General features: G+C 38.9%; 5 protein-coding genes across 6 annotated transcripts; 3 read left to right on the top strand and 2 right to left on the bottom strand.

Moving 5' to 3' along the window:
* The first annotated feature begins 319 nt into the window (after window positions 1-319).
* Window positions 320-1537, top strand: LOC118753699 (splicing factor 3A subunit 2-like). Of its 2 annotated transcripts, XM_036488567.1 has the most exons (3): window positions 320-370; window positions 459-562; window positions 616-1537. In XM_036488567.1, the coding sequence occupies exons 2-3, from the start codon at window positions 463-465 to the stop codon at window positions 1317-1319; spliced, it is 804 nt and encodes a 267-aa protein (XP_036344460.1). In that variant the 5' UTR covers window positions 320-370; window positions 459-462; the 3' UTR covers window positions 1320-1537. The 2 variants fall into 2 exon arrangements, with proteins under 2 accessions (XP_036344460.1, XP_036344461.1); XM_036488568.1 differs by lacking the exon at window positions 320-370 and having other exon boundaries at window positions 404-562.
* A 413-nt stretch (window positions 1538-1950) lies between these two features.
* LOC118753695 lies at window positions 1951-3369 on the bottom strand. The gene is made up of 3 exons (XM_036488563.1): window positions 3073-3369; window positions 2757-3021; window positions 1951-2696 (listed from the first exon to the last, which is right to left on the bottom strand). Exons 1-3 carry the CDS (start codon window positions 3118-3120, stop codon window positions 1993-1995), a joined length of 1017 nt encoding a protein of 338 aa, XP_036344456.1. The 5' UTR covers window positions 3121-3369; the 3' UTR covers window positions 1951-1992.
* An 860-nt stretch (window positions 3370-4229) lies between these two features.
* On the top strand, window positions 4230-5160 carry LOC118753696. Its single transcript, XM_036488564.1, has 2 exons — window positions 4230-4513; window positions 4616-5160. The coding sequence occupies exons 1-2, from the start codon at window positions 4306-4308 to the stop codon at window positions 5101-5103; spliced, it is 696 nt and encodes a 231-aa protein (XP_036344457.1). The 5' UTR covers window positions 4230-4305; the 3' UTR covers window positions 5104-5160.
* Window positions 5161-6795: 1635 nt separating this feature from the next.
* LOC118753697 lies at window positions 6796-8260 on the bottom strand. The gene is made up of 4 exons (XM_036488565.1): window positions 8018-8260; window positions 7700-7964; window positions 7444-7637; window positions 6796-7380 (listed from the first exon to the last, which is right to left on the bottom strand). The coding sequence occupies exons 1-4, from the start codon at window positions 8057-8059 to the stop codon at window positions 6952-6954; spliced, it is 930 nt and encodes a 309-aa protein (XP_036344458.1). The 5' UTR covers window positions 8060-8260; the 3' UTR covers window positions 6796-6951.
* Window positions 8261-11291: 3031 nt separating this feature from the next.
* Window positions 11292-26950, top strand: LOC118753698 (putative GPI-anchored protein pfl2). Its single transcript, XM_036488566.1, is given in 7 exon segments — window positions 11292-11442; window positions 11552-11775; window positions 20525-20817; window positions 20819-21833; window positions 21920-22555; window positions 23922-25732; window positions 26747-26950. Coding segments are annotated over 6 exon segments (4146 nt in total). The 5' UTR covers window positions 11292-11442; window positions 11552-11588.
* Window positions 26951-27017: the final 67 nt, after the last annotated feature.

Raw genomic sequence — 27017 nt, 5'->3', positions numbered from 1 at the left:
AAACGTGTAATGTACAAAAACTAATAAAAACGTTCGTAATAATAGTATTTTGTACGATTTGTGCACGCCGAGTGCGAAAATACACGAAATAAAGGGAAAACTGAGTGAAATGTACATCGGAAATCGACGCGAAAAAATCGCTCAAGTGTGCGCACGTTTGCGGATTCGAAGTTAACAGCCGAATTCGCAACGATGGAATCGCGCTAATGTGCGCTTCGCTTAATTGTGAAGCATATTCATATTCGAAATAAAGTCGATGCACGTTTTTTGACAGATATTCTATTGCAATCGTGAGTAGAATCGGTATTGGGTACCGAGTATTCGCAATTCAGCACATCACTAATATTTTCGACTGCCGTGCAAATTTTTGGTAAATCATTTTATTGATCTTATTCATATTGAAGTATTTGTATACATAGTTACTTGTTTTCAATTTGCAATTTACCCCCGCCGTATAGAAACATGGATTTTCAAAACAGACCCGGCGGTAAAACCGGCAGTGGGGGTGTCGCTTCATGGTCGGAAACTAATCGCGACCGCAAGGAGCGTCTTCGCCTACTTGGTAAGATATATTGTTTTTAACATGGTTAAGTTAACAATAATTTTTCCTTATAGCCTTGGAAACAATCGACTTGAATAAGGACCCTTATTTTATGAAAAATCATTTGGGTTCGTACGAGTGCAAGCTTTGTCTGACTCTTCATAACAATGAGGGCAGTTATTTGGCCCATACACAGGGTAAAAAGCATCAAGAAAACTTGGCACGACGTGCTGCTAAAGAAGCCAAGGAAGCGCCATATGTGCTTGCGCCAGAAAAACCGCGTGTTGAACCGAAAAAGTTTGTAAAAATAGGTCGCCCCGGTTATAGAGTGACTAAACAACGTGACCCAAGCAATGGTCAGCAATCCTTACTTTTCCAAATCGATTACCCTGAAATCACTGATGGTATCATCCCACGTCATCGGTTCATGTCCGCTTATGAACAAAAAATTGAACCCCCGGATCGTAAATGGCAATATTTGCTCTTCGCCGCTGAGCCATACGAGACCATTGCATTTAAAGTTCCGTCACGAGAAGTAGAAAAAACCGAGGGGAAATTTTGGACACATTGGAATCGCGATACGAAGCAGTTTTTCCTACAATTTTCATTTAAATTCGAACCAAAAATCATCCCACCACCTCCACCACAATTACATCGTGCACTGGGCCCTGCTGGCGGTTTCCCGATGCCTGGTCCACCACGTCCGCATCACATGTTCAATGGTGTGCCACCGCCACCACCAATGGGTGTGCTTCCTGTACCGCCGCCACCCATGTGAGAGGAGGAAACAACTCCCGTCAGCAGTGGCAATGGCTGATTGCTGCGGAAGTTGTATTAAAATTAAATTGCGGATAAGATTTCTATATAAAAAAGTGAACATTTTGGTGTCATAAAAGATCAAAAATACTGTATTAAAAATTATATATGTATGTACGCTGATTAATTCCATCTCACACCAATAGTCCTCAAAATATAAAACAGTTATAAAAAATTAAATTTATGTTTTTCAGTGACAAGCGTGAATAGCTATTACTTCTCTTTAACCGACTTCAAAAAAGGAGGTTATCAATTCACCGGAATTCCATTTTTCTTTATAATCATAATCGTAATACAAAGCGCAAAAACAATATCAAAATGAAATATATTTTTATTTTTATGTATGTATATTACCGCATAACTTTGGACCACGTCTACTGATTTCTTTTTTTAAAGGAAAGGTGGTACCTCAGAGATGGTCCCATACTAATTTGGTTTAGATCCTATCATTGGATCACGAAGAAATTAACGGTACTCTTAAATTTGTATGAGAATTGAAGTCGGTTTTGTTTTATGCTTAAAAATTACTTGTCTTGTGATTATATGTAAATAAATTAATTAGTCTTTTAAACCGACTTAACGATAATCCTAAATTTTTATATGAGAATTGAAGTCGGTTGTTGTGTGCTTAAAAATTACTTGTTTCTCTTGAGTTTCATGATGGCAACTCGTTCTTTGATATTTAAATCTTGCATTGCTATTCGCTCCTGCATTTGTATTTCCAGCTTCTTTAACCTCTCATGGCTCTCAAGCTCCCACTTCCGAAGCTCTTGCATTTTAATATCTTTTTCCTTTTCGTAGCAGAATTTTTCCTTTTCAAAATGAAATTTTTCAATTTCCAGAGCTAATTTTCTTTCCTCAAAGTCCGAGTGGCCATTCATTTCAAGCCCACTGTTGAGCTCATCAGACTCACAGTTTATACTAGAAGACTTATAAATTGAATCTGAGTAGTCCTTTCTGTGGGAGTTGGCTTCCATTGATGAATCTGAAGCTTCATTTGAAATGTGGTCAAACCCACCTGCAGAAACGGATAGACTAAGCTCCAGCTCATTTTTTATATCTGGACCGGCAGATTCGGATTGTTCGAACTGCGTATGTTGTTGTGCATGGGTTTCCAACCTTTGAAAATGTCTTATTGGGCTTACCCGAACTCGAACGATATCGCTATCACCATTGTTGGAGCTTATTTTAGCACATTTAGATAGGTCATTTTTGGAATCGCTTTGTTTCAAGTATTGAGGAAACTCTACTGATTTAAATGAGCATTGCATATCGATTCCGTGTCGATTTGATATGTCCTCGAAAACATCAAAAAAGTTGCACATTTTCAAAACCGTTTCTAATGAGAAAATGCATTAAGATATTTCAAATGTTATTGTTTCTCAAATGTGTAATTTACCTCGTCGAATTTCTTCGCTTAGCGACTTTGCCTCAGTTGAGCTTTGCCAGCATTTGGCTTTTGTATACTGAACGCGCAAATTTCTGACTTTACTGCGCACTAGTCGCCCTTCAATCGCTATTTTGGATTGATTAAGGAAGCGCTGGTAATACAATCGTGCGTTGGGTTTTTCAATTGGCAAATTGTTGCGTACAAAATCTAATAGATTATTCTGTTCCTGTTCGCTCCACTTGTGCACCGGCCCTTTCCGCAAACGCTTTGGTCTCTAATAAACAATGAATTATTAATTACATTGTTAACTAAGCAATTCACTTACATTCTTAACGGCTTTCCGCCCTTTGCTTGGAAAATCGTGAAACGCCATTATTCAAGGGCAGCTGGTATTTGCATTTCGTATTCATGCGAAGCATCGCGAAACGAAATTAACTGTAAATCGGATTAATCATTGTATAACCGGCCTCAATTAGAACGAAATGTAACATCAGAAAACTTTAACCAGTTCCCCCTAATATTTTATTAGGAACGCAGTCCTAAATACAAAATGTAAACAAAAATGTAACTAGGAATGTTCGATATCGTATCTATATTTCATCGTGCGATAATAGATTTGTTGAATCGATATTCCCAGGTCGATATATCGAAAACATGGACATGAACCAATTAGAACAGATCTGACCGGTTGAGAAGCAGCCATTTGTAATAGCAGTTGAGAAAAAAGTGTGTGACGTTCTTAATTTTAAAGTTTGCTATTTCCGTTTTGTTTCTTTCTTTATGTGTATTTTGTCGGTGGTTTATTTCGGTGATTTTTAAGGGATTTTCAATCAACTTTTTGTGCAAATGTAATTAAAATGAAGTGCGCGGTGTTCGGTTGCAAACATACGTACAAAAATAATAAACTGGTTAGCACAAAATATTGCTTGAATTTTTTCTTTGTTTCGTCTTCATATTCTTTGTTTGCTTTTCAAAGAAAATAATATGGCGCCGAAATTACAAACATCAGCCAAAAAATTACTTTTTCTTTTGCTTCATATTGTCAGATCTTATGTAGTTGGATCATGGACATGGATACTTTACCCGGAATCATGATTCAATAATACAAGGTTAGATAACACTATGTAACAAGGTTTTTGTCCCTGGGTTGTAATTGTTATTTCCTAGTCAGTTAGGTCCCAAAAGTATAGAAAACAGCTATTGTCGCAAGATAACTTTGCTTTTGTGACCATGGCAGCGCTTATCTGCGTTTATTTTTATGCTTGTTTGTTGAAAACTGATACACGAGCGCATACAACTTGTTTTCTCTACATTTGTGTGTGTTAAAACTAGTGTTGGACAGTATCGATTCCAAAAGTACTCTTCAGTACTCGATGCTGAAAAGTATCGACAGTACCCGATGCTTAAAAGTATCGATACCAAAGTAGTAAATACACAAAAGTACTCGATACTGCCCAACACTAGTTAAAACAACAAAGTCGTCGCAATAAATTTTGCAACATTTTTGTGATTTATTGAGAGTTGTTTCTTATTTTATTACAGATAAATTCGTTCAAACATGGCTTCACGAGGCTGCAAGTATCCTGCAGATGCATTTTGTTATGTCTGCGGATATTTTATCAAAACAAGAGCGAATAAGTACTCTTTGGAAACAGGTTTTAAAATGTGCAAAGCTTACAATGCTTATTTCGGCATGCCTGTGGGTGATCAAGACAAATCCTGGGCACCTCATTTCGCGTGTGAAAACTGCAAAAGGACTTTGGAAGGTAAGACATTTTAAAACTATATTGCTTTGTTATGGGTAAAATAAATGTTTCTATTAACTTTTTTATTAGACAGCACTTTTCTTTTCTAATTTTTTTTTTCAGGATGGTACAGAGGGGAAAAGAGAGCTATGAAGTTTGCTGTGCCAAGAGTTTGGAGAGAACCCACTGACCATTCAAGCAACTGCTTTTTCTGCATGGTGGACCCTTCCAAACGTCGGACTGGCAAAAAAGCAAGTCAAATCATGTATCCTGACATTCCTTCATCCATGGCTCCAGTTCCACACAGCTCTGACCGCCCCGTTCCTACTCCTCCAGAGAAAGAGCAGGTGTCTTCCTGTGAGAGCCCTGATTCCATGAGTGTGGAAGACAATGAAGGTGAAGGATTTAATTTACTAGCTGATAACAAAAACCCATACTATCCCAACCAAAAGGACATGAATGATTTGATCAGAGATCTTGGTCTAACCAAGTCCGATGCTGAACTTTTGACGTCCAGACTAATGCAGTGGAATTTGCTGGATCCTAGTGTTAAAGTCACATGTCATGACTCGCAGTTTAAACGCAAATGTCGAAAAACCACCCGCTTCTGATTTACTTTTATGTTTTTGGTTTTCTGAAGTTTTAATAAAATTTAGTTTTGATTTATATGTGCTGTTCTGTATGATTTTCTCTGTAGTGAAAGACTCAAACACGTTTTTCTCATAATTTTAGCATATTTTAATGAATCACATTGTCCTGGTCACAAAAGCAAAGTTTCCGAGGAATATTAGGTGGTTTCCATACTTTTAAGGCATAACAGACTAGGAAATAACAATTACATCCCAAGGACTGAGAAAAATTTTTTTTTTGTTACTTAGTGTAATTATTGACAGTCGCGGTTTGACACTCCCTTACCAAAGGGCTGCACCTCCCTACTCTAATGCAGTGTTCTTCAAACTGTGGGTCGTGACCCCTTGGTATGTACGTTTGGGGTTGCGCATTCAAAAGATCGGAAAACACTGCTTTAATGCTATTTGATATTGCGTGATGTATAATCATTAAATCTATTGTTATAAGTTTTGAAAGATAAGAATAAATAAGTCAACTCAAACAAATTTCTTATTCAGATGTTATTTGGACCATCGGATCGGATCCAGTTCCAACGGAGTAGTTGTTGTTGATGTAGCGACTACAACAACCCCGCCCAGATCGGTTAATATCTCAGTCGTTGTCGTCAAGTTTCACTAACGGCAGCCCTAAGAAGCTTGCAGCCTCATTTGGGTCGGTCCATAGGGACAAAGGCGTTAGGGTTGTTGGGTATACGAAGAGATGCTTCGAGTCATGAGGTGTCTCTCCGCATACCGGACACTCATTCGGCACATCCGCATTTAGTCTGCTCAGGTATGAGTTTAACCTGCTGCAGTAGCCAGAGCGAAGTTGGGCTATTGCGGTTCTTGTCTCCCGAGGCAGATGAAGCCCAACGGAGTAGTAGTATGCACCTCTGCCACCCAGCCCCATTGGCGGTACCCTGCAAAAATCGTTGGATCATGTAGTCTATTTGTGGTAAATTGGAGTACTTACAAAAGTGTTCCTCTGTCATGCTGTAGCGGACCAACTCGTGTCTCTGCGCCAGCTTATTGTTTGTTATCCGATCACTGCTTGTGTTTTAACGAAATGTGATTGAAGTTGAGCATTTGAAAGCACATTTGCATGTCTGGCTGTAGCTGAACGTGCAGAGATGGTCGCTGTTAGTTCTTAGCTCCCAGCATGTTCGGGTTCGAATGCCGTCAGAGGCAACATGTAATTTTTAATTTTTGTCTTGTTTTTTATTAATTTCGAAAAAGCATTTGAGAAGTGAAGAACAAAAGCGTGTACAAACGAAAAAATATAACAACAATGCCATTGTTAATATGTTGGAGTAGTTTTGTGCTACTCTGATGTAATGCAGGGATGGAGTATATGGTCCTGCCCTAGGACATCGCAATGTTAATTGGACCACATTTTTAATATGAATTGTGGTTAATTTTGGAGCACTCCTTGGTCCTTAGGGAGTACTCTTTACACGCATGCATAGAGTAGTCGCGATTTTTGCAGGGTATACATATAGTTATTCAAAGTAAAAGACTAAGAAATAAAAAAAAATTTATGGCAAAGTTTATAAATATTAAATTTACACTTTTTTTAAATTAGCGCATTAAATTCATTTTTTATTACATGGGGTCATTTTGGACTTTCTTAAACGTGAGGAAAAAACGATCCCGGCTAAGGGTCAAACAAAACAACTCGTCAGATCATTCTTTGTGCGAGAATTTTGTGCTGCGTCCTGTTGAAAAGCGAATGTGTATATATGTATGTGCACTTTATACATAGTGTCTCCCAAAAATTAACGATTTTGAATTGTCAGTCATTTTGCGCATAAGCGGTATGTTTTAAATACAGAATTTAAAAAAGGTCGCAGGTTAATTCTCTTTTCTTCGCTCTAGTTCCATAATGGCAATTCGTTCCTTGATATTTAAATCACGAATTGCTATTCGCTCTTGCATTTGTAGTTCCAGCTTCCTTATCCTTTCTTGGCTCTGAAGCTCCCACTTTCGTAGCTCTTGCATTTTGAAAAATTTTTCTTTTTCAAAATTGAATTTTTCAATTTCCAAAGCTAGTTTTCTTTCCTTAAAATCGCGCTCGTCAAACATTTCATATCTGCTGTTTAGTTCATCTGACTCACAGTTTATACTGGAAGGTTCATTAAATGACTGTTTGTGGGGGGTATCCCCCATTGATGAATCTGAAGTTTCATTCAACATATAGTCATATCTATTTGTAGAATCATGTAGGCTAAGTTCCTGCTCAATTTTTACATCCGGCTCCGCGAAATCCGGTACAGGTTCGAACTGGGAATGAAGTTGTTTTCATGTGTTAATTTTTTAATCTTTAAAACTATTTTTAAGGCTTACTTGAGTTTGAACAGTATCACTTGTACCAACGCAGGAACTTATATGACCGTATGTACCTAGATCATTTTTTGGATCACTTAGTTTACTATATTGGGGAAACTCTAAGGATTTGAGTGAACACTGCATATCCATCCCGTGTCGATTTGATATCTCCTCGAAATCATCAAAAAAGTTGCACATTTTCAAAACCATTTCTGTATCAATAAAATAAAAACAAAAAAATTTGTACTAATTCAAATATGCTAAACTAATGTACCTCGTCGCCTTTCCTCACTCAGCAGCATTGCCTCATCTGAGCTTTGCCAGCATTTTGCTTTTGTATATACAACACGCAAATTTCGCACTTTGCTTCGCACTAGTCGCCATTCAATCGCTATTTTAGAATGTTGGGAGAAGCGCTGGTAATATAATCTTGCAGTCGGTTTCTCAATTGGCAAGTTGGTGCGTAAAAAATCGATTAGCTTCTTCTGTTCCTGTTCGCTCCATTTGCGTATCGGCCCTTTGCGCATGCGTTGTGGTCTCTTTATGGACAATAAATTGTTAGTTACAATTTTAATCAACCTAAATCGCTTACATCCTTAATATCATTATATCCTTCCATGGGAAATGTATCCATTATATGAAGACAGTTGGGTTTCTCAAAGCGACATCAAACAAAATGATTAAAGGTAAATCGCTTGATTCATATTTTATTCGAGATCACTTAAAACTCTTGCATTTGATTTATATACCAAATAATATTTTTCCACAATTTTTATAGTTTATGAAAACTTCAACCTGTTAGACTAAAATAATTGCCGTCATACAAAATGTAAACAAATTTCGATAGATTCCATATCATCGGTTTCCGAAAATTTATCGATCGCAATTTAATTAAACCCCGTTGTAGAGTTTACACAATATTACGTTCTCATTGAGCCATAAACTTGAGTTTAACGTTTTGAGTTTATGAACAACTATCAAGCGTTCACAACTATCAAGTGTTTAATGGGCTGTTTTTGCTTACGCGTTAAAGAAAATTTAGCGAATTTAGCTCTAAATGTACATTTATCCATACAAAATTCGTCACCTAAATGCAACTCTTTACACGCATGCATGGAGTAGTCGCGATTTTTGCAGGGCGTATCTATTACGATCGATTCTCACGCAGCAGATAATGTGCAAAAAACCCTACCGAAAAGGAAATAATAAATTTTGGACCAAAAATTCACTGCAATCGTGGAAATTTTGGAAGATCACAGGGTTGCTTTTAGTATTTAGGTTCTTAATGCAAAAATGGTGACGAATTTATGCATTTAGGTGACGAATTTTGTATTAATAAATGGACAAACCAAAAGGCGCATTCTATTTGGTAAGGTAATCCTAAAGCGCGGCTGAAGGCCGCCTTCACGGAAAGAAGTTCTGCGCCTTTTTCTTGGCAACACAGCAAAGAGAATTCTGAGCAGTAAGGGTTATAATCCCTAAACGCGGTTGAAGGCCGCCTCGGCAAAAGAATTTTTGCAACATAGCATACATCAAATTAAAGATATATTTATCAATATCATATCAATTAATATCATATTGTAGATGGTCTTTTGGCACTAAATGTTTCTACTAATGAAGCAGCAATTTATTAGTGCAATAACATTTTGGATAATACTAATAGAATAGGGGTATTCTCTGAGTCTTGCAAAGCCCTTGCATGGTGCACAGATTGCACGGATTGCACGGTAAAAACCGGTTTTCGTATGGGACAGCTTTGCAAACCGTGCAATCCGTGCACGGTGCAAGGGCTTTGCAAGACTCAGAGAATACCCCTAATGTATATTCTAGCGAAGAATTTGGAAGCAACAAAATAATTTATTATGTACAGTGTACATTACCAGCAAAAGTCGATGCATCGAAAAAAATACATCTCGTAAAGTCTTAAACCGTATAAAACTCGTAAGTTTTCGAGTTTTTATGGGAACGCAACTTTTGTGAAAAGGTGTAAATAGGTGCGTAAAGTGACTGTTTGACAGATCAACCAGGATTTTGTGAAGCAATTTTTGTTAAAAAAAAAAATATTCAAAATAAATTTTTTGTGATTCAATTTGTACGGAAAAAGCTTTCTGATACAACTCTGCGCTGAACTGGTTTTCAAGCGAGTTAAATGATTTAACTGGGTAAATTTTCCAACAACAATTGCATGCGATTTAACTTGTTTATAAACACATTTTGTTCATTTGACTCGGTCAAGCTCATTTAACACGCTTAACTCGTAAATTTGAATGTTTTGTAGTCCCTTACAAAAGGTTGCAATTACGAAGGACAGAGGAAAGGGAAGAATGCAACCCGTTGTTGCGAAAATGGTAGTAGAAAAGTACGCAAAGTAGCCAATTAGTACTGAAATTCTTTTTATGAATTTTAATGTATTTGCAGGAAATCTGGCAATTTAACGAAATATTAATATATATACCTGAATTTCGTAATTTATTGTGCTTTTTTGCTGTATAAAAACTTCAAAAGGACTCAACATTAACATCAAACTGCTATGAGATTTACGTAAACATCTAATTTAAAAACTATTTATGTTTTCACCAGTTAAATGTGCTTCATATGCATATACAAATGAACATATCGCACAAAGTCGTATACTTCTATTTCACAGCAAAACTACACTGTTTCCAATAAATTTGCAAAGAAGCAACACGGTTCCACTGCTAATGGAGCGTTGCGAGAGAGACAACTGTCAGTTTATCGAACCTTGTGTTATTAAAGCCGTCATCGATTCGCCAACAGTTAGCGCGTGGCGAAACGAACGAATACAATGAGGTACAACCAAACTCGCTATCGTCTATCCGTGCTAGCTAACTTTGTTGTTGCTTTCACATGCAAAATTTTTCGTTAAGCGACCGGAACTCAAACATAGCAAGCAGCGAAGTGGCGAATCGATGACGGCTTAAATCATAGTGCGTCAAATGTTAACTGTTGGCCAACGTTCGTTACTTGCTGTCTCCACAGGTAAAAGTTTTTATCTTGATAATGTTATCAGGCAAAATTTTGCCCATGGAGACCGCATATTGCTCTTGGCAAGCAATAATTATTAGAGCTTTTATCTTGATAAATATTGCCAGCAATTTGGTACTTTGACAGCTACATTTTCATTTGCGCGATAGCTTCGTGGAGACAACATTATCGATATTTCAATATAAAATCAAAAATTGAACTGTTTTCTATTAAAATATGTGTTATTATTTGCTTGGGTGTGAAATAGCATATTTTTTAAACTTTTTAATTGATGAAATCCGGCAAAAATTGCCATCTTATAAATGCTTTTATCAAGATAAAAAATGCCCACGCACAAATATTGCCGCTGATAAAATTTTTATCAGGCAATAAAAATGACAGTTGGTAGGCAACAACTTTTGCCTGTGGAGACGGGCCGTTAGGTCCGTTGACGCAAGGGTTGCCAATCTGACGCTCTCTATGCAAACACACACAGTCTACTCAACTGTCAGTTTCATCCTTGAGCGGAACGTACGCAAAAAGCCCATTCTGACGGGATTATAATTGTTTTCATTTATTCTCATTATTTTATCATATATTTTTGTATAAAAAACACTGAAGTTTACGAGGTCGTTTGCGCATCAAATTTGCCTAATAAATTTGCCATACAAATTTTGACAGTTCTCTTACGAGGCTCTTAAATTTACGAGCTTTATGAGATTTACGAGGATTTTACGAGTTTTAGGGAAGACCCCTATCGATATTTCGATGTATATCGGAAGGTCCGTAACACCGGTTTTAGTCGATACATCGAATAGCAAAAGTCGATGTGCCGATGCATCGATGTTTTTTTTTTTGCATCACTACACGGCAGACATTTTTTCAAAGTACACACACAAAAAATTGACCGAATGTAGACGAGGGAAAAGCTTAAAATTTTCCAATTAAAAATTTATTAATCGGCGCAAACATTTAAATTCAGCAAAGAGCAGTGAAAATTACCATTCTTTAACACGTTTAAATAAAAGCAAGGTTTGTAATAGTTCTGAAACAATGGGGGTGGTAAAATTGGGACTAGAGAAAAAAAAATGAATTATGCGTGCATTTGAACTAAATTTAACAAAAAATATATTTGTTACAGCATTTTTATCAATAAATATACTGCGTTTCTGAATAAAATGAGTACAGTAGATGCAAGTGGAGGAACTGGAGGAGGGGGCGCCCCTGGGCCGGGTGGTGGCAATGTAGGGGGCGGAGGTGGTGTTGGAAGCGGGGGAGGCCCAGGTGGTGGCGGCGGTAGCGCAAATAGTGGAGCCCTAAACTCCGTTGTGGCTGGCATGGGTTCAACACAGGCGCCAACGGGAGGTGAGTACGTGTAATTGTAACGCTCGTGTGCGCACAACAAATGTAAACTAAAGCAATAATAAGGCAGTGTATTGTAACTATCGTGCATATGCTTTTTAGAAAAATTCACATATGTACTTGTTTGGTTATGATTTGTATCCATTCGTGCATACGTATATAAAGTATTGGTCTCTTCTTTTTCTGATAATATTGCAGTTTTTGTATGCGTTTGCTATTTTCTATTTGCTTAAGTATTCATTTTCTGTACGAAATTCATGCCCAATGTTCCTCTCCAATTCTCAAGTGTATCGGGGGCAGTGTTGTCGTGGTGTTTAAAATTTTAGTGTTTATAAATTTTTAGTGATAAAGAAAAAATCTTAATAAATGTATGTACGTTAAATTTGTAGCATAAAATCATTAATTAATTGTATATTAAATAGAGCGGCTGCAAAAGATAAAATATCATTAAAATTTCAAACTTTTTTTTTAAATACACTTTGTTCATACGTTATATAGAAGAAAATATTCAAAACAAATTTCTAAAAATTAAAAAAAAAATTAATTGTACCAAACTTAAATGGGCTACAAAACTGCATTTTCGAAACTTTTCTAAAAGTTCTGAATGAAAATTTTCAAATTTTGATGCAATTTTTTTTTTTAAGTTAATTTTTGTCAACTTTGTGCAAGCTTTGAAAATTTTATTCATGTAGTTTCTAGACCCAACTATGTTTAAAATTAAAATCATTAAAAATAAATTAATAAACATAGGTAAGTTGCAAACAATATCATGTTGAATTTTACTACTATCTTATTGACCTGACCGCAGCTGTATATACATACAGTTACTTCCAAAGTTCAGCGTATGACTTTTTTGTTAATATTCGCTGTTTTACATGCTAAAAATGTTTTGTTAATTTTGTATTAAAATTTGGCTTATATTTTAGCAAACTCCATTTAAATCCAAGAATGATACCGCGTACAAGAATTAAGAAAAATCTTCAGCAAAATTTTTTTTTGCTGACTGTCCAAATTTTTCCATATAAACAATTTTCAGAATTGTTTTACATGAAATTTGCACATTATTATACTAAAATTTAATGGAATGAATTCTTGTTAGAAATTCGTAATAAAAAGTTCGCAATTTGCTTAATATTTTTAAAACAGTATCATTCTTGGATTTAAATGGGATTCGTTAAGGCATAAGCCAAATTTAAAAACAAAATTAAAAAAATTAGCATTTAAAACATTGCGAATATTAACAAAAAACAGCCGTACGCTCAATTTCGGGAATGACAGAGTAGGTACATACGTATATTAGCAGGCAGATAATTAGAGCAGTTGTCTTTACAAGTTTGGCAATTTATCTTTCTTTATTAGTTTTAATTAATTATTATTTTTTTTACGAAATGTTGTTGTTGTTGTTGTAGCAGCATACAAATTCCCCAAAAACTTTTTGGGGAGTGTTGCTGGAGTGACAGTCCTTGGCCAGATATAAATCTGGGTCGTTCCGGTTACGTAGACCCGACTGTCGTGGGAACGAAATTATAGTCCATGCTACAACGTTATCAAACCTTGGGTAAGATTTATAAAAACTCGCCAAAATTTTGAAAAATGGTAATCAAACATTCAAGCTTTTTAATCGGAATATCTATGGTAACCATATTTATGGGAGCCGGATACGGGACAAAAAAAAATTTTCCACAAAAACTTACAGCTCTTAAAGCCCTTTAAGGAATTTGTATGCTGTTACAACAACAACAACATGGGTTGTTAGCAGTCGCATCTAAACAGTATTATGTATATAGTTTTTCTTAGGAAAAGAGCTTTACTTTCATAAAAAATAATAAACATTAAATAAACTAAGGAAAAATAGCCAAACCTTGCTAATTTATATTTTTGGTCACTGTACGTATTCCCGAATCGAAACACAGGTATCCAGATTAGAAAATTATAACAATAATAATAGAGAAAATTACGATCATATATGTACCAACATCACTTCAAACTAATTCATAGGCATGTCATTTTAATGAGGGGTAAAGGCGTTGAAACACCGAATACGGGACAAATACAGGACATTAAAAAAAAAAATACAGAACATTTGGCGTCCCGTATAAAACAAATAAATTGGCAGGACAATGGGTAAAAAAAAAAGAGGACTGTCCCGTATGATACAGACGGATGGTCACCGTAGGAATATCAGAAAAAATTCGGATATGTAGTTTTAAACCCGATTCAATTTTATTATAATACTAGCAGGCCCGGCGAACTTCGTCCCCCCCAAAATTAATTTTTTTATTGAAACATTTGGTCCAACGTTTTCGCCAGCAATTCACGTTCACGTTTGGTTAGTGGTCGACAGAAGGCATATCCTCTATTGCCGTCTTAAATAACCTGACGAAAGCGTTATACCGGGAAGAAGTCCTTGCGGCTCTATGGTGAATCGTCCTTGAATCTCTATAGTATAGTTGGTGGCGATTTCCAAACTGATGAGTATCATTGGTTCACATTCTGTTTAGTCACCGTAACGCAAGCACCGCAATGATTTTGATGGTTGATTTTGCGGGGGTAATTTGTCTTTGATCCCTGGTGCCTGGCGAATTGACAATTTTTGGCAATAATCGTAATCAGCACAAAATTTGCCAGCATTTGTTGCATGCAATTTTTTTCCATTTTTGTGTAATAAACAAATACCTTTCTGGGTAATAAACAAACACCTTTCGAACTGTAAAACAATGACTCAATTCTATTCTACGCATATCTATAATAAGGGTATCGAATTTCAACCAAATCGGACCATAAATAGCATTTTTGGAATAGATATCAGAAAAAAGTATCCTATGTGTTAATCCTGGCAATAAACTACCTACATGTCAAATTTCAAGCAAGTCGCACCATAAATTAGATTTTTTGCAATAGATCGGTATATGGTCCACCTATCAGAAAAAATATCCTATATGTTAACCCAGGAAATATGCTATCTACGTGCCGAATTTTAAGCAAATCGGACCATAAAGGGACGACCGCACTGAGCGACGCGACACTGCAGCGGCACTACGCGACACGGTGCGACACTGAAACTGCAGAGGCGCGACACTTCGCTGCTAAATTTTTAATTTTTTGTGTCAAAACCTTCAAACAAGATGCTAGTGACGCTGATGTAATGCGACACCAGGCGACGCGACATTTTTGGTCAACTTTGCCATGCAGCGTCGCGTTGCGTAGCTCTGCTGCAGCGTAGTGCGGTATGCTCCATAAGAATCCATGCAAAGAATATCTTTCCGCGCTGTGTAGTGTCGTGTCGCGTCGCCTAGTGCGGTCGTACCTTAAATACGACTTTTTGGAATAGCTCGGTCCCTGGCCCCCTTAACGGGAAAAATGGTTCCTATATGCTAATCTAGGCAAAAGGCTACCTACGTGCCAAATGAATTTTTTTTTAGTGTAGCTTTTGACCCTTGCGCCACCTATCGGAAACAACAAAACTTTGTACACTCCTCCTTTTAAACACCTTTCAAAGAAAGCAGCAACCATTCTAATCGGTTATGAAACATAGGAGAAAATTGTTCCCAATTGATTCATGCTCACAATGAATTTCACAATTATCCGAAATTTTCCAAGCTTCACAACGAATTTTCCACCATTACATCGTCCAAAATCATCAAATCATGCGATAAAATGCAAAATTTCGTAAAACAAATTAAAATTTTTCGCGTTCTTCCGGATTTTGCTGAGTTTTCCACTTAGTTTTCTTTTTTCCTTTCAAAAGCCATTCCGAAGGAATCGCACACAAAATTCCATACAAAAAAAAATCTACTTTTCGATTTTTCCAATTTTCCGACTTTCCCGGGGGATCATCCAAAATTTTCTTTCGTAAAAACCTTCTCCTGGTAATTAGGAACATCTAAAAAAAATTTAGCTAAATCGGTCCAACCGTTCTCAATTAATGAATTACTATACATTTTTCACTCCATTTTTATATATATAGAGAGAAGCACGATGTGAGAGGCATAGAAAAAATTTCGATGAAAAAAACAATGTATTTTTTCTCAGGTTCAAAACAATCCTATCTTTTAAGTTGCAATCAACAATACACACCCACAAAATTTCATCGAAATCGGTTAAGCGATTTCGGAGATTATCTTAAACGAACTCAGTGGCACGGGATTTTTATATATTACGATTGATAAGAAACAGCTGTTCCTAAACGGCGGTTTCCAACTGAATTTCAGTTTTTTTGCAAAAGTATTGTGTCGTTATTGTAAGGGACCATCGATATGGGAATTCATGCATTTCCATAATGAAATAAATTCGAGCATAAATACGATTTTTGGTTACATATACATATGTAACTCAATTTCAGCGCCACCTGGGGACAATTTTTTTCGAAATAATTCTTTTTCCTGTTATCAATACATATTTTGAATCTGAGGATAATCGGACCATAAACTCGACTCCAACGCCCCCTGGCGGCTCTTTTGTTTGCAGAGGTATTGCTTTTCCTATTGTAAATACATATCTCAAATATGAGGCGAATCGGACCATAAATACGGGCTTTACTAATAACTCGACTCCAGCGCCACCTAGGGGTTGTTTTAATAGTTAAACAAATATCATAACAAATATCATAATATCGACCCAGTTATAAGTTCTTGAGTTATAAATGGTGTCACTAACACGACTTTGTTTTATATATATAATAGAGATTGTGCAAGTTTGAAGAAGTTCAAGAATTTGAGAATATTTTTTTTGCTGACGATGTTGCTAATTTTCTTCTATACAAAAAATGTTCGAACATGCTTTGTATGGGAGAAAATGCGTCACCAAAAAAATTTTTAGTTCACTTTAAAGATTAGTTCACTTCTAGTTCGTTCAGCTCAAGGAACTAGTTCTTATGAGTCTTAGTTCATTCATCTTATTGAACTATAGTTCATCTAACTGAACTAGTTCGATTGTAGGAGCTGACCCTGCCAGAAATTGCGCGACTAATCTCTAAAGAGAGTATTCCGGGATTAGACTTATCGTGTACAATTGGGCATTAATTAGTCGCAACTAGTCTCATACGGGTATTATTGAGATGAATTAGTCTCGACTCATCCCCTACGGGTACGATTGGAGGGTTTATAAGGAAAGTTAATTTATTTAAAAGAATTTATCACAGTAAGAAACGTAAATTACCTTTTTAATCTGCATTAACATTAATAATTACTAAATTTTTTATAAATAATTATTGGCTAACAACATTGTAAATTGCCTACATGTGTATTGCACTCGAATAAACCAGTTACTCGAGTTACAGAACAACAGAAATGTATGTTTTATAACAGATACACACATATAAAAGATTGAATTAATCTGTAAAGTAAAAACATAATTTTTTCTACATTTCTAAGGTCCTCTGCAATAACAACACAATTCAGTCGTCTTCATTCATTCGTCTTTCTCCATTATTACGAAAGGATGTTTGTCTTTCATATGGCGATTCAAATTTTCATGAGAGGCACCAATAATGCTTATGGAAATATTTTATTTTCTTCAATTTTGAAATGCGACCAAATTACGCTTCGCTTTGGCATCCGAAAGCTAAAGTCGCGGGTGACTTCCAAACTAAATTCGGAGTGGCAAAAATAAAAATAAAATATATTATTGTGTTCTATTTATTCAAATAATGTGACTACACACTTGCAAGTTAAAAAACAAGAGCTCGTAAAGCCACAAAAGAACTATCTCGCTCTGAGGAGCTATATTTTTTAAGAGCACTAAATAAACTCCTCACATGTTCGGCTCACTCATGAGTTTGAAAAAACAAAACTGCAAAGCTTTTTGCGTCAAACTTAAAAAACCGAATCCAGATAAATCGATGATAAACAAACAAGCAAGCAAGAAGCTCAATAAGTGTTCCACCGTCTCATCTTCTTCAAAGCAGGTTGGGCAAATGGAGTTGTCATTTACGCCTATCACAGTCAGGTGTTTGTGCCACGTGAAGTTACCAGTCAGCAGTCCTGTCTTCTCAGTGAGAGGAAAAAATAGATGACTTTCTGAGATTAAAAGCAACATGAGTTTTGCCCACCTGCATCCACTCGATGGTTCCCAGTCATTGCTGAGCGAAGTATTCACCCAGTTTCTGATGGTGGCTTCGATGTCTCATTTCCAGGCACTACCGAGTTGCCCGACACCCAGAGTAAAGCACGCTCGTTATCTTTGACATTATTTAGTCGAGACTTGCTTTGCCGAACGAGTTTGGAAGTACTTAGATTGGCTGTACCTGTGGACATATAAACTCCTTCCCCTCCACCTATTTTCCACGCTTTAGGGACTGCAAATACCTCAGCCTGGAATACCGAAGCATGTTCCCCAAGAGAAAAAGTGAAGCTTATTCCCGTTGACTTCGAAAAATACTCCAGATCCTGACCCTGAGTCAGTTTTGGAGCCATCAGTGAAGATTCGACAATGTATAAGTGTGGGCTCAGTGCTGGAATTAAATCAGCATTCCCGCCTCAAGGAGCACTCTCTCTCTAGAATCTCTTCAACAAAGGTAATGGTGGCGTGTTATCCTGTAGCATTGAAAAGACACAAGTGCTCAAATATCTGCCGCCGGCAATTTCCGCATCGCCTCACTCAGTTTTATACCAACATCCGTTTCTTTTTAGTCTGCAGGTGGCCTTTAAGGCTTCCCCTTTTATGATGACACAAAGTGACTGTAAGTTCGCCAGGGTGTCAAGAGCACTATACATTAAAGTTAAATAAATAGGCTATCAAGCAACCATTTTGGTTGTTTACTATCGAGACCAGATGTTTTTTCGTGGTCCCCTACTTACAACTCGCGGACCCCCATATTTTTTTTACGCCAACGTAGACCTCTGTCGAGTCTCCCTTGGTCCCCTGGTTGTCCACCTGGACCACGTTGAGAATCACTGCACTAAACGATTGAACGATTGAACCTGCGGACAATTACGGGCTAAGTAAGCCCTTGCAACAATAACAACAACTGTGTCTTTTATACATTGTTTTTGAGTGAAAACAGAAGACAACCATGACAAAAATCCCGACAAAATATAAAAATAATTTAAAAATCGCGCGATTTTTATATTTTTTTATATTGTGTCCGGATTTCTTGTCGGGGTTATGTATGATCGTGATTTTGTCGTGTCTGGATTATATCTGGTCGGGATTTGGTCGTATCTGGATTATGTCTTTCGGGATTCCGTATTTCGGTATTTTGTATATCGGGATTTTATTATACACCCCGCGGAAGTAAAGTCGAGATTATTATGGGCAGATGGTCTGATGCTTAAGTCAGCATAGGTCAACATGTTTATCAGACCAGCGCTGACTATTGTTATGTCTAGCGAGCTGTAGCAACCCATAATCCTGATGGGTGCGTCGTCGTTCATTGTGCAGAATGTCGAATCGTCTATCTGCTCAGCCAATTGTGTTCCCCTACGATCGTTTGACAGGCTTAAATACCAAAGATCGTGGTGCGCTTTGAAGTGCCCAACTACCATACGGTTTTCACCTCTGTGGAGCGCACCTATTTCAGGGTGATATCCTGCCAGGCAGCTGGCGGACGGGAGTATATATACGTTAAATATTTCGAGCTCGACATAGCCTAACCGGAAGTCCGTTACAGTTCAATTGTAAAATCTTCGTGTGCCTAAGGAGACTTATTGGAATTTTGGGTGTTAGTGATGTGTGTTGCCGTGCCGCCACATGCTGTGTGCCGCTGCTGAGGCTGTTGCCCTGTGGTGTAGGTGGGCGGCGTCGCAGTTGGGGGTTGCGACCGACCAGCACAGCATGGGCTTCTCGTCCAATCACGCGTGGTGCCCAGCGAAGGCAGGTGTTGCACTTGACTGATGTCACATTACGGAATATCCTGGACTGACACACCGTGCAGATTGTCGGAGGAATTTGGAGTTGTTGGCGGTGGCGTGTGGGTGGTGGTGCAGTTGCATCTGTAGTGTGGCCTGTTGTAGTGTTTGTCTATTGTATTGGGCGGTTGTGTTTGTGTTGAGTTGCTCAGGCGAACTCTGTTGTGCCGTGGAGGCAGCTCGATTGGCGCAGCAAGAGGCCACGTACGCAGTGGTCCATTGCCTGTGAGTCATGAGGCCTGAGCAAACTCGGAGATGGCTCCACCCATTGCACGTGTTGCATCTGACGGAGGTGGAGTTGTGGTGTAGTCGTCTCTGGCACACCCAGCAGGTATATGTTTCTGGTCCGGGGTTTGACTCAATGCCAGCCCTGAGAAAAAGTATGCGAAGAAGAAGTAGCCCTATGGGCGTATAACTTTTGGGGGATTTCGCCGACCTAAACGGGGTTAGATCGCCGAAACAACAGCCCTTGGTCGGGTAAAACCCGAGTCATTCCGGTACGTAGAACCGGCTGTCGTGGGAATGTACTACGATAGCTCGAGCTAGGTGGTTTAAAATAAGATTAGCTAGTCAAATATTGGTCAGTGGTTCAACATGAACGCAGTTTACATGTCTAGGTTTAAACTTGCACTAACAAATTGGCCCTTACTATCTGTAAAATCCTAAGTAGTTGAATTGTATTTCCACTAAGTCCGCTTTACATACCATGTTCTGTTGTGTTTGACAGATGTCTATTAAACATAGGTGCAGCTAAATTGCAACTTACATTTAAGCAGAATTCTGAAAACTTAAAATTTTGTTCGCTCGTTATAAAAGACAGTTTCGTGGCTTACGTCACAAGGTCGAAAGGAAACAGAATCATAACATTTCGTTTTCTTTATTTTGCTTGTTTAATTCTTCCACAGAAGCTCATAAAAACTTTAAACCCCATTACATAGTACAACCTAACCTCAATCATCAATACCAACAACAATATCAACCATCAGGGCGTCCAACAGCATTCGCCATTCAATCACCAACAACAACAACTACAACGATATCAACAGCTACATTTTCAAGCAATCAAGAATCACATAACCAACATTCCGATTTACCCGATCCCAACACAATAACCTCATATTCTAATTATTTATATACTCCCCCTACCCATCCGCCTGTACACACAACACATTTGCTCCCCAGCGATATTCATACATATGCACCCCCCCAGTCAGTCACAGTCTCACAATCAAACCCTTAATATATATGCTCCTATGCAGTATAATAAATCGCCACATATCCAACCATATTCTTTTGATCCAGTTGCAGCTAAAATTTCCCATGTCAAGACAACACTGGATGGTAATCTGGTGAACACCAGCTCAACTAGTGGTAACAGCATGCAAATGGGCGGCGGCAACGTAAGTGGTGTTAGCACCATAATGACTAGTAGCATTTCAACAGCTGGAGCCATTAAAATGACGACAGCCGGTGGAGCAATAGCGACTTCTATAGGAGGCACGCCAATTGCACTTAATGTAGCACAGTCGCCCACAGCTATACGCACCATTGGCGCAGGCGGTCAATCGACGCAGGTGCGTGTTGTTATGCCCACCAATATTATACCAATCAAGCAGTTTGAAGGAGCTGCCGGTATCGGACGTACGCAGATTACCGCCATACCAGCGGGCGTAGCGGGTGCCACTTCTCGCACTGTTTCCAATACATCCATAACAGTGACAAGACCGCTAACTCAAACCACCTACTTTCCACGTGCTAGCGTTAATGCAACTCAGATGACAGCCGTAGGCTCGGGACAAAGGCTTGTGACGCCAATTCGCACTGGCCCGAATCCTGTCTCAATGAGTGGTGGTGCTACGGTAACCGGGCTAACAACAACTGGAGGATTTGTACGGGGCACTGCTGCCACTATGAACCGTAACACATCATCACCGGCTACATCGGTTATATCGCCAGCGACTAGCACAACTTGGATGCAAACAAACACGGGCGGACAAGTGCAACTCATACGATCGATACCGCAGCAAACACAAAAGCGTATTATCACCGCGCAAGGTATGACCACAAGTACTGGCTCCTATGGCGGCGCCAACATAGCTGGTGGAATGGGTACAGCGGTGGGTGGTACAGTAGTCGCTGGTACACCGCCGTCAGTTGTCCAGACTGGTTGCGGCAACCAAACACAGAACCAAACGAGCGTACCAGGCGGACAATGTAAGTATTCATTAACTATTTATATAAATTCATAATAATAATAAAAAAAAACCATATTTGAATTGCAATATTTTCCTATTTTACAGCTACTGTACAAGCAGTTTCTTCATCTGGCGTTTCGCATAGTCAGCCGCAATCACAACAGCAACAGACCTACGTTGCCACGTTGGCCACTGTGTTACCACCACGTCAGCATCAAGCCACACTGGTTTACTCTTCAAATGTAGCAGCCACTTCACAACCACTCACACAGCAGCCACAACAATTTAACCCCTCCGTAGCTCCAGGCCAACGTCTTGCCGTTGCCACACAACTCTCAGCTTCAGCCACGTCCACCACTGGTACAGCTTCGCGTCAAATACGCCCGATACCATTACCGAAATCCTTTTCCGCAGCCAAACTAAATACGACAAGCATTAGTATACGTTCTCCCAACATGACATCTACGCTTCAACAAGTTGGTAGTGGTGTTACAGGTGGCGGAGTAGGTTCTGTGGTTGCGTCGAGCAATATGACAACTACCAATTCGTCACGCAATACCACAATGGGTGGTGTAACAACCGGTGTTGGCAACAATGTTATACCAACGGCGAATCTGCCTACTACGCGTATTATACAATTGCAACAACCAGCCGGTGGGGCGCAGCCTATCATTGGCTCGACTGGACGTATATCGGGGAATGTGATGTTCCAACCAATCATTGTGAACACTGGTAAACTAGGTAAGCTCGTTATTATCTTTGATCTTTTTAATTAAATGAGATATTTGTCTATGTAGTACATAAGTATGTACATATAGGCATTTGGAAAAAAGGTGGCAACCCTGTTAAAAAAAGCCCTACTGCACACTTACTTTCCGAGCATTTTCATTTGATATGTAATGTTTCTAATGCAACGAACGCAACTTGGATTTTTTAGACAGGCGGCAACACTTAAAAAAAAAAAATCTTGGAGGCCAAGTCCTTTCATTTGACAACTTTTTAGTTCAACGAATAGACCACATCTTATAATTTTTCGTATAGCCGGCAGCCCTTTTCGAAAAAATATAACCTTATCCCCATTTTTTTAATTTTAATAAACCATATCCTTTCACTTGGTACCTAATTTTTTAGTCCAATGAACGGTGAAAGGAGCAAGGTGGCAACTCTATTAAGAAAAATTATACATTATTACATATCTAGAGGCTAAGTCTTTTCGTTTGACAGCGACGGTGCAGGACAGATGCCTATGATTATTATGATTGAATATAGTAATTTTATTAACAGGTGGCAGCCCTCATCACCTCCGTTTAGTACTTTTCGAGGTTACCGCTAACAGAGAATATTGGCTTTCCTTTATACTATGTATAAATATTTGGCTCGTAGTCTATTATTTTAATATATATTCACCGCTTTTAAAAATTTAAACGCGGTTTTTAGCGATATATTGAGTTTTAGTCGAACATGAAAAAGTTGAAATATTGGTCCTCAAGCATAAGCTCCAACACGAGTTTGAGTACAAATTCTTGAGCCTTAGCTCACGTTATCAGTGAAAAAATTGAGTCAGCTTAAGTTCGTGAGCACAAATTGTTTATCATAAAACACAGATTGCATTGCTAACACCTGCTTCTAATTTCTGACTACTGGCCTTTGTCTTTTGCTACCGCCTTAAAAAGGCGTTTGTTTGATTTGCAACTGTACCAATCACAAAAGTAAAAGTTTGCATCCGAACACAAATACTATTTATATAATAAAGCTTAATGTACTCTACAACAAATACAAATACATATCTCTATCCGCTCCAGTCGTCATAGTGATAAGGCTATGACTGTTGAACTCAGACCGCTGAGTCCAACTGTTGTTGTTCGCGCAGTAGTAAAATCGAGTATGCACATGTATATAGCTCAGATAAATTCACTGATTCAGCGTTAATCCTGATATAATATATTTGCAGAGCCAATGTGCCCTTTCATTGTTCGCACTTTCATTGTGACAAGCTCTATTCATTTTAATAACAACGCATGAGAAGTGTTGTATTATCTTTTATAGGTTTAAGTAAATAAGAAAAACAAATATAATTAAAATATGTTTTAAATTTTTTTCTGGCCAGTGTCTGGTATACGCCAACCGGTCTCGATGACTCCCAAACCTTCGCTTACTATCACACCGTTCGGATTGGGTAAGCTGCCCGCTGGCAATGGTGGTAATACTGCCCAGATAGGTGTTAATTTGGCACAGCAACAAAGCGTAAGCACCAGCATACAATCGTCCTTGGGTAGTAGCAGCAGTTTGAGCGCAAATGTTGGTGGCGTTGCAGGTGGCAATAATTCATCCGCCCTATCTGCAAACACACCCACGTCGAGCAGCGGCGGTAGCGTCGCCAATCTATCAACCGCACAACTTGTGAATGTGTCGCAGGCTGCAGCCGCCGCAGCGGCTGGACAGCTCTTAAGCACGCAAAATATCGTTTCGTCGGCAGCTGGAGCAGGCGCCACAGTCCTGCCACTGGCTATAACAACTCGTGGCAGCACAGCTGGCAACATACTCACTGGCACTATTACACCGCTTAAGAATGCCAGCGCCATAACAGTGGGGAAAGTAATGGCTACAGCTAATGCATCAAACTTGGATGGCAGCGGCAGTGGTGCGAGTGGTGGCAGCATTATCACCAGCAGCGCCGGGCCACCGACAAATGTTTACATACATCAAGCAGTGTCAGCGCAGCGTCAGCATGGGTCTAGTGTAAGTGTAAGCGCCACCAATTTACATGCACCACCGACAGCCTCAAGCAGCAACACTACTGTGCTCACAACAACAGGAGGCGGTGGTAATATGTCCACCTCAGCGGGTGCTTTCTTGCCGCAAGGCGGCACAATCTATTATGAATCGGTACCGGCTAGCTCTGTGCAAGTATCAACTGGAGTGCTTTCACTCAGCACCACTACTGTTACAAGTAGCGCTTTGCAACCAGCACAGAATCAGTTAGCAAACGCATCGTCGGCTACGAATCTAGCAATCTCGTCGTTGCCATTTGTTGCTTCAGCAGCTTCGCATACGGGAAATTCAACGCCCACTTTTACAGTAGTGCCTTCAACAGGTGGGCGCTCTATCGCCCAGTTGCAGATACCAGTCTCCAGCGCCGCAGGTACCCAAATTCAGTCAGTGCCATTGCGTTTTAGCGCGCAGTTGGCATCAGCAGCACAGGTCGGCGGCAATGCAAGCTCCTCCAACACACTTACGGCCGATGCCATATCCGTGTCACAAGCCACACAGCAATTGTTGCAACAAAGTGGGGTTGCAGCTGGCCAGCAGTTGCTAATACCCGCTTCAGCAGCGCATCAAGCTGGTGCTGGCACGACTACAGCTACGCTTACTGGCACGCAAGGACAGCACGTTGTTATACCACTGCAGACGTCGATTAAATTAACTGGCGGCAGCGCGGGATCAGCCATGGTGTCCAATTTTCTACGCAAACGCGATGCGGATGGATCCCCCATACGAGCTGCGAAAAATCTTGCACCAACATTGCTATCAATGGGTGGTGGAGGTGGCGGTGGCGCGATCTTAACGAGCGCGGCTGGCTCCCCGGCAGCTTCTTCTGTAGGTAGTATTTTCAGCATAACTTCTGTGGCATCATCATCGGCTTCCTCAATGAGTTCAGTACAAACTACGACATCGTCTGCGCTTACAACAGAGGCTTTGGCTAAGAAAGATCGCGCACAAGCAGCGGCCACTGGTAATGTTATTGGAGTGCAGAGAGCAGCACGTGGTGAGTCGCCTGTTTCATCGGATGGCTCCACAACGGTGTCGGCGAATTCATCACCCGGCGTTGATCAGCAAATACAGGATGGTAATATGTTGATGGGTAATAATATGGGGCAAGGCGCAAACGATGCAACACATTTTAATCCCATAAATGAGGTGAGTGAGATGAACTGGAATATGGATTAGTATTTTTTATATCCGTTTGCATAAAGGAACTATCATTTTGTTCACGTAACGGTTGTTTGTAACAGCCTAACGGAATCGTAAGAGACATAGACATATAGGCCCGTAGTTATAGTCAAAATAAAGTAGACTCGAAAGTAAGATGCAGGTTTTTTGACAGATGTTTCATTAAAAGTTATGTCAAAAGGCTGCAATAACTTTACAGTCGACTTTGTTTTTACTGTAACTATGGGCCATAGTAAATACATAGATATAGCATTTTCAGTTTAAATGAAACTATTTTCAAATTAAGTGAAACATTTTTCAAATTAAATTAAACCTTTTTCAGGTTAAGCGAAACCATTTTCAAATTAAATTTAACCTTTTTCAGATAAAGCGAAATCTTTTTTAAATTAAATGAAACCTTTTTCAGATTCAATGAAACTTTATTCAAATTAAATGAAACTTTTTTCAAATTAAATGAAACATTCTTAAAAGGAAGTTTCATTTAATTTGAATAAAGTTTCATTGAGTCTGAAAAAGGTTTCATTTAATTTAAAAAAGGATTCGCTTTATCTGAAATAGGTTTCATTTAATTTGAAAATGGTTCCGCTTGACCTGAAAAAGGTTGGTTTAGATCCGATCATTGAATCATGAAATATATAGATTTTTTAAGTCTTTTTTTTTTTGCTAAAAATTACTTGTTTAATTTGAAAAAGGTTTCGCTTTGTTTGCACACGATAACTCGAGTTAAAATTTAATTATCTCCACTTTACTTGATGCCGGGTTTTCCGTGGTCCAAGGTTGGTTGGTATTTAAAAACAGCAACATCAGAATGAAAAGATAAATTCTTATTTATTTGAAAACTATCAGAAATGCAAAAAGCTGCAGGACATGAATTTGTGCGCCGGATACAAAAAGTTCGTTTTCGTTCGAACTTATAGCCTATGTCAAGGCTTTTAGACTTCTTTACTTGAGTCTACTGAGTTTCACGCACTTCTTTTATAGCTGTATGCGAATCACCATGGGAACGTTAATATGCACCAAAATGTGCTTATGAGTGGAGGCGGCGACGGCACACCCATCAGCTCACGCAACTCTTCGCTGGATCATCATCAGCAATTGCACGCACCGATGGCGTCAAGCTCGGCTCGTCTCAATGGTGGGCCACCCGAATGTACGACGCGCAAAAAGTCCAGACGCTCAACGTAAGCACAGAAAAAGGTTTTCGCTACACTTCACATATTCATTATTTTGCCTTCTCTTTTTCTTTCTCTCC

The sequence above is a fragment of the Rhagoletis pomonella genome, unplaced genomic scaffold (genome assembly GCF_013731165.1).
Source record: "Rhagoletis pomonella isolate Grant_MI unplaced genomic scaffold, Rhpom_1.0 Rhpom_scaffold_02759, whole genome shotgun sequence".
Taxonomy (NCBI): domain Eukaryota; kingdom Metazoa; phylum Arthropoda; class Insecta; order Diptera; family Tephritidae; genus Rhagoletis; species Rhagoletis pomonella.
This window is presented reverse-complemented; position numbering and strand designations above follow the sequence as displayed.

Coding starts and splice junctions, on each gene's coding strand:
- LOC118753699 (XM_036488567.1), top strand. CDS start 463: ATGGATTTTCAAAACAGACCCGGCGGTAAAACCGGCAGTGGGGGTGTC. Junction 563..615: donor GGAGCGTCTTCGCCTACTTG/GTAAGATATATT, acceptor TTTTCCTTATAG/CCTTGGAAACAATCGACTTG.
- LOC118753695 (XM_036488563.1), bottom strand. CDS start 3,120: ATGGCGTTTCACGATTTTCCAAGCAAAGGGCGGAAAGCCGTTAAGAAT. Junction 3,022..3,072: donor GGCGGAAAGCCGTTAAGAAT/GTAAGTGAATTG, acceptor ATTGTTTATTAG/AGACCAAAGCGTTTGCGGAA. Junction 2,697..2,756: donor AAGCGAAGAAATTCGACGAG/GTAAATTACACA, acceptor TTTTCTCATTAG/AAACGGTTTTGAAAATGTGC.
- LOC118753696 (XM_036488564.1), top strand. CDS start 4,306: ATGGCTTCACGAGGCTGCAAGTATCCTGCAGATGCATTTTGTTATGTC. Junction 4,514..4,615: donor CTGCAAAAGGACTTTGGAAG/GTAAGACATTTT, acceptor TTTTTTTTTCAG/GATGGTACAGAGGGGAAAAG.
- LOC118753697 (XM_036488565.1), bottom strand. CDS start 8,059: ATGGATACATTTCCCATGGAAGGATATAATGATATTAAGGAT. Junction 7,638..7,699: donor GAGTGAGGAAAGGCGACGAG/GTACATTAGTTT, acceptor TTATTGATACAG/AAATGGTTTTGAAAATGTGC. Junction 7,381..7,443: donor GTGATACTGTTCAAACTCAA/GTAAGCCTTAAA, acceptor CTTCATTCCCAG/TTCGAACCTGTACCGGATTT.